At 42.5% G+C, this 6,706-nt stretch overlaps 1 protein-coding gene across 1 annotated transcript in view; it reads right to left on the bottom strand.

Moving 5' to 3' along the window:
• Positions 1-3,438: 3,438 nt before the first annotated feature.
• Positions 3,439-6,706, bottom strand: part of CDH13 (cadherin 13) — a 1,120,140-nt gene continuing 1,116,872 nt past the window's right edge. Inside the window, exon 14 of the mRNA XM_066348214.1 lies at positions 3,439-5,023. Within this exon, the coding sequence (XP_066204311.1) occupies positions 5,016-5,023 (8 nt within the window). The 3' untranslated portion in view covers positions 3,439-5,015. The remainder of the gene's footprint in view (positions 5,024-6,706) is intronic.

Here is a 6,706-nt window from a genome sequence, read left to right as displayed (position 1 = left end):
AGCCAGATGGAAAGAGGGGATGCATCACCTTTGGGAAAGGTGTAAACCAGGGGTCCCCAAACTACGGCCCGCGGGCCACATGCGGCCCCCTGAGGCCATTTATCCAGCCCCCATCGCACTTCCGGAAGGGGCACCTCTTTCATTGGTGGTCAGTAAGAGGAGCATAGTTCCCATTGAAATACTGGTCAGTTTGTTGATTTAAATTTACTTGTTTTTTATTTTAAATGTTATATTTGTTCCCGTTTTGTTTTTTTACTTTAAAATAAGATATGTGCAGTGTGCATAGGGATTTGTTCATAGTTTTTTTTATAGTCCGGCCCTCCAATGGTCTGAGGGACAGTGAACTGGCCCCCTGTGTAAAAAGTTTGGGGACCCCTGGTGTAGACAGACTATTAGATTACTATTATTGTTATTACTATTACTTTTATTATACAGTAGTTAAACAGAAAGGTGGTTTGTTCTTTCTCAGTGCTCACCTTTCTCTTGGCGTGATTTACCTGTTGATTCAGGCTCAAGTCACCTACACGTGGGTAGGTCAGCGTGCCCCATTTACAGAATCAGAAACTGCTGGAAGAGCCTTTACAATGTGTCCACAGCCAAGCACAGCACAAGCTCATGAAAATCCCACACCACTTTCTCCTTCAGCTTTCCCTCCCCTCTGTCGTTTTGGCTGTGACTGACTGGGTCCCTGGGAGGCCAGAGATTTTCTTTTTGGATAACTGAGGTGTCTAATTAATCCGGTGTAACTACTGACAAGCCATGGGAGGGGAGGGAGGAAATTCTTAAGACAATTATAATATCTTGTACAGGAAAAATTTCTAAGGTTCCAATAGTAATTTTGAATAGTGTTAACAGTTCCTAACAGGAAGTTCTTAGAATGAAGAAAACATAGAAGGTCTGTTTAGTTGGTCTGGATAGATAGTCACTGGATAGATAGAAGAGAGGGTCCTGAAGCAGACGTTCCATCTGTCTGCGCTGATGAGTTGGCGGTGGCGCTGTGCTGGAGGGGGAAGGACAGGAGCCCTGGGCTCTGGTTCTACAGGTCACTTACTGTGGGGAACCCTTTGATTTTTCTTAGCCTCAGCTTTCTTTACCTGTAAGTTGGAGAAGAAAATAGTACTTTCCTCGCAGGGCTGTTGGGAGGATTCAATGAGTTAATCGGTATAAAGGATTTTGCACAGTGTGGGCACCATAATAAGAAATTAATAAATGTGAAGCATCATCGTCATTAATTGCATTTCTGCGCCTTGTTCATACATGCCAGGAGAACAGCAGACCCTTGCAGAACCCCTGGAGAGTCTGTGTGTCATCAGTACAGCTGCCTAACCCCAGCATCAAGCATCATCACCTTGCCAATAACTTTTTAGTTGCACATCTGAAGAGCAAGACCCAATGTATTTATTTTAAATGAAATGCAGTCTGATTTTTTTAAAGAGTTTGATGGTAAATGGTTATTTCATTTAACAGAAGGTTTAAAATGCCATTTTGAGATTCTGGGTTAAGTAATCAAAATTTCTAAAAATGTTTTTTTAAGAATGAAAGTCTTATTTGCTGCCTGCCATGAAATTGAGCTAGGTTTACTTTGTTACAATGTTCAGGCGGGACATCCTGCAGAGAGCATGCTCATTTGGAGAGTACTGGCAGGATGAAGGTTAACTTTTACCCAAATCAGAAAATGTCTGCATGTTCTTGTTAAAATGGATGATCCGAAATAACTTAGCATAAGGAAAATGGGGGAAAAGTGACTTTGAATGAGCTAAGGTGGTTGATGTGCTACTAAAAAGCGAAGAAGGTGCCCACTGAGTAGAGATAAAGTTCTTGGTCTTGTGCTCGGTCCCTGGGAAAAGCCATTTCTGGCTCTTACTTGACTTTCTTTTTTCAACAACTTGGACTGAAATAAGATGCATTGATAATCGTGACATAACATTTTGATTACACTTTTGCTTTTAGTAAACAAGGTAAATGCATTCTAGCATGTTAGAAAACATCCTATAGTCCAGGAAATGCTACTGCTTTGGCTTCTAAAAATCAGTCTTTGTGTGTGTGTGTGTGTGTGTGTGTGTGTGTGTGTGTGTGTGTAAGGATTAAAATGAACAACATGATAGAAATATTCTGTATCTCTGTCCTGAGAAGGACTCTGGGCACAGGGAGTATACTTTAATAGGGGAAAATAAGGACATATTCTATTTGTTAATGAAGTATAGAGTTTACCTCTATTTTTCCTATTCTCAGCTAAGTTAATCTACTGGCTTGATTTCTCTTTTTCAAGAGAAAAATACCCAAGTGTGAAGTACAGGAGAGCCTACTGCCTTGAGAGAAGAAGAGGAGGAGTCTTCACTTGCTTCCGTGAGTGAATGGGTCACTTGACATCTGCACTTCTCCCTAGGGATGGCCCAGGTTCATGAGGGAGGGTGAGCTTTTGGATTACCAGTTAGCTAGCCTATGGTCAGGCCGCTGAGCACCTGGCCATCTGAGGCTGGTCCTCACCGTGTTCCAGACTGACCTCCCTCCCCCTGGCTTGCAGGAAGAGGGGAGTGAGTTCCACCAGGGAGCCAGGAGGCTGTGTCCTATAAAGCCAGAAGAGGAAGTCCAGTCAATGGTGAATGTGCAGGCTCAGATCCCCCTGCCCCTGAGCCTGCTCCCTGCATTCCTGGAGAACCGTGATGTCACATGCAGAGTATGGCATCTCCTGATAGAGCACGAGGAATTGTTCAAGAGAAAAAAAAAATACCCAGCCCTGGCCGTCTGGCTCAGTGGTAGAGCATTGGCCTGGCATGTAGATGTCCCGGGTTTGCTTCCCAGTCAGGGCACACAGGAGAAGTATCCATCTGCTTCTCCACCCCTCCCCTTCTCGCTTCACTCCCTCCTCCCCTTTCTGCAGCCATGGCTTGATTGGAGCGAGTTGGTCTTGGGTGCTGAGGATGGCTCCATGGCCTCTGCTTCAGGTGCTAAGAAGAGCTTGGTTGCTGGGCAATGGAGCAACGCCCCAGATGGGCAAAGCATTGCCCCCTCATGGGTTTTTCAGATGGATCCTAGTTGAGGTGCATGCGGGAGTCTGTCTCTGCCTCCCCTCCTCTCATTGAATAAAAAAAAATACCCATATCCCAGAACAGCAGGCAGATGGTTGTGACTATGTGTCATTCAGTCATCAAGCTGAGGATAGTCTTGCTCCTCCGTAAGTAAGTATGCCATCATCTTCACAGCCAAATGCGCAATACTCAAATTGGTCATTATAGTAGATAAGACGAGGGCATTGCCTATGCTGAGAGCGGGTGCTTCTGGCTTTATAGACTCACTCACAGGACAGATATATAAGAAGACTCACTATAATAAGAGATGTACAGGGGAGCCCAAATAGCCAGTCAACAATGTGAACTTGCACTAAGACAAGACTCAGCATCAGCAACAGTAGACACAACATAGAAACCAGAGAAAAGCTATTGTTCAACAGTTTTAACCACCAATACCCATTTATTTTAAGGGGAAAAAAATTTTCTGCATTCTATATGCTCCAAAAAGATTTACTATTGAAACAAATACAATATATGGAACTCTATCTGTATAATTTTACTACAATAAAGACAACAGATGACTTCTACTTTCTACAGAAGGCAAACTGAGGAGCACAGATGCCAACAGATTGCATAAGAAAGCACGTGTGTGCGCATATGTGTGTGTGTGGTTAAAACCTTTAATAAGCAACGGCATTAAAATATGCTAAGACACTTACCTTACCCTAGTTTGTGGCAAACTCTAATAAAACGCCACAGGCTGTCACTAGTTTGATCTGATAGAAAAATTTGGTGTGAGCTTTGATGGTTCCTTTACAGGTTATCAACAAGAAGATAATCTTAGTACAAGCACTAACTTTCCTCTTACCTTTACATGCTCACAGAATAAAAATCAATTACTTTTCATACATAATGAACATCTTTTATTTTTAGGTTTGCAAACAACTGTAGTCAATTCACACAAAAGGGTACTTTTAAAACTACCTGTATTTACTCTATTTTATGCATGTATATGAAACAAACGGCGTGTATGTGCATAAGTGTATGTCTATACATGTGGGCATCGATGTGTATACACACGGTATCTGTCAAACCTCTTCATGTGCATGCGTGACCTCCGTGATGACACTTGCAGTTGTAAATGGACCGAGGCGGGCGAGATACTCTGCCATGATCCATGTCCCCATAAGAACTAAATCCACAGCAGGACCATGTGTTTAGGACACCTACAAATGCAGACAGGTGCCCACGAAAGAATACTTCAGCCCTTTTCTCGGCATTGGACGGTAACATTTCCTGCTCTGCTCCTCACCACTTGTGCTCAGGATCACGGCATATGACAGCAGTGAAAACTGGTGTAGTCCCCAGACTACAGAGAAAGGACCTCTGTCTCTGCTCTCCCTCTCTGCAGACCTGCCTATTGGCCGTGGAGGCATCCAGATTGAATGGGACGTTGGTGAAGCGTCAGCTCTGTGGTCGGTGCCGCTGCCTGGCTTGCAGCTGATGCCCTGGAGGGGTCAGCTGCCACGGCTTCTACCCCTTCTTTGTTCAGCCTCTTCAGGAAGAATGACACATCCAAACTTGGCTTCTCCTGTCTAGTCTTGCTCTATAGATACCGGGGATATACATACACAGATACTCATACGTATACAAATACCAACCCACAGACAAAGCTGGATGTGTGGAGTACTGACTAGCAACATGGCAACACATCAGAAAAAGTAGTCATTGTTCCTGCTCCCAGAAGGTCAAGTTATATGCCACGATCTTTAAACATTCAGGGAAAATTCAGAGGATCCCTTAATTAAAGGAGAAAGGAAGATGCTGTCAGAATGGTGGTGCACAGACTAAGTGAAATTGCAAAGAAAATGAAAACCTGGAGCAGTTGAGGCCTAGTCGTGAAGGTCGAGAGCTGTAAACGGCAATCTTCAGATTTGGATATTTTTTTTTCATTTTCCTGTTGCTATGGAAACTTGGTAGTCAAGCTTCTGATGTCAGGAGTTCTCACAGACCTGAATGGCAAAGAGTCAGGGTTTAAGTCAAGAAATATTGTGACTTGATTCAAAACATTTTAGTGGATACCAGCTACATGACTGACAGGCTGTAATAAATGCATTTATAAAAATTGCACTACCTTGGAATTTTTTTTTTTCCTTAAGCATAATATTTGGAGAAGGAATAGTTTGGCTGGTTTACGTCTTAAAAAGCTGGACTTCTCTGAGAATGCCTGATGCCAAACATTTCATCTCCACATTAACCCAGAGCTTGGCTATTTTATGAACAAGTTGACTTGGTAGGTTAGAGATGTATGATTGTCCCGAATATTTTATCATATTTGGTCACGGAGAAGTGCAAGATGCCTACTGGTGGTTCTTCAGACACGGTGTATCAGTTTCCTAGGGCTGCCGTAACAAAAAGCCACAAACTTAGCGGCTTAAACAACACAGATTTATTCTCTTACAGCTCTGGGGTCAGAGGTCCAAAGTCAGTCTTAAGGGGTTAATGTCAAGATGTCGGCAGAACCGTGTTTCTTTTGGAAGCTCTAGGGGGAGAAGCTACTTCCTTGGCTTTTCTGGCTTCCAGAGGCTGCTTCTGGCTGCGGGCCAGAGCCGACATCCTGGCCTGGTCTATCTTATCAAAGTGTACCGAAGCTGCCAAGGTTAGGGTTATTGTCTAGCTTGCACACTAGCTGGGATCTTCCATTCTGCCTGATATAGCATGAATGGAAATAGCTTGTTCTCTGACATTTTTGCTTAATTATTATTATATCTTGAATTTGTACAGGGAACTAGTACCACCAAATCTTTTGTTAATATCAAAGAAATAAAAACGTGGAAAGGTCAACCTAGATGTAACGTAAGTGCAGTTCATTCGGGAATGAACGGATTGCTAGGACTATAATGGGTTACTCGGCAGAGGTTGGGCCTTTTCATTCAAAACCTTCTGAGGGGTGGATCGGTATGTAAAACTGACTTACCTGCTCTGCACCCCATTGTTTTTAGAGATTGAACCTGTCATTTATCTGGAAAATTTAAAGCAGCATCTCTAAATTGTAGATATACAATTTTTGTAATGTGACTCAACTGCAAACAAGATTAAAGGTTAAAGCCCTTTTAACTGACAGGCCATGGAAATTAACAAGTTAATTCAGGTGCAATTTTCAGTTGTAATTTGCTTTACTAGGGACCTTTATGTTGCTTGACAAGTGAATTCCTTTGCAGTTAGGAGACTTCTGAACTCATTTGACTCCTTTATTTCACTCAAAGTTTTCACTACCTTTGCTACCATTGTCTTACACTCTTGGTTACTTGGCTGTAGTAAATTGTATCCTGCAGGTTCACCCATATTTAAAAAGAACATTAAATGGCATCATTAATTTTATTTAAGAATACTTTCCAGTGTGGTACCAAGAACTTAAGATAATAATTTTGCTCATTGAGAAAACACAAACAAGTTTTGATTGACTAACACCCACTAAATCAGAAAGTCTCCAATCCCTGTTTTAAGTCAATTTAGACTATAACGTAAATGATATTGCTTTCTAGAACTGCTGATCACATGAGATCATCCATATAATTTGTGTAAAGCTCTTAGCTTTGCACGTGCATGGCATGTACAAAGTCCATGAAGTTGTACCACTTTAAGGGGCCACAGCTCTTCTGCAAAGCATGACTTGGGTCCATCTCCGGGCAGAG

Source organism: Saccopteryx leptura, chromosome 9 (genome assembly GCF_036850995.1).
Source record: "Saccopteryx leptura isolate mSacLep1 chromosome 9, mSacLep1_pri_phased_curated, whole genome shotgun sequence".
NCBI classification, from domain to species: Eukaryota; Metazoa; Chordata; class Mammalia; order Chiroptera; family Emballonuridae; genus Saccopteryx; species Saccopteryx leptura.
This window is presented reverse-complemented; position numbering and strand designations above follow the sequence as displayed.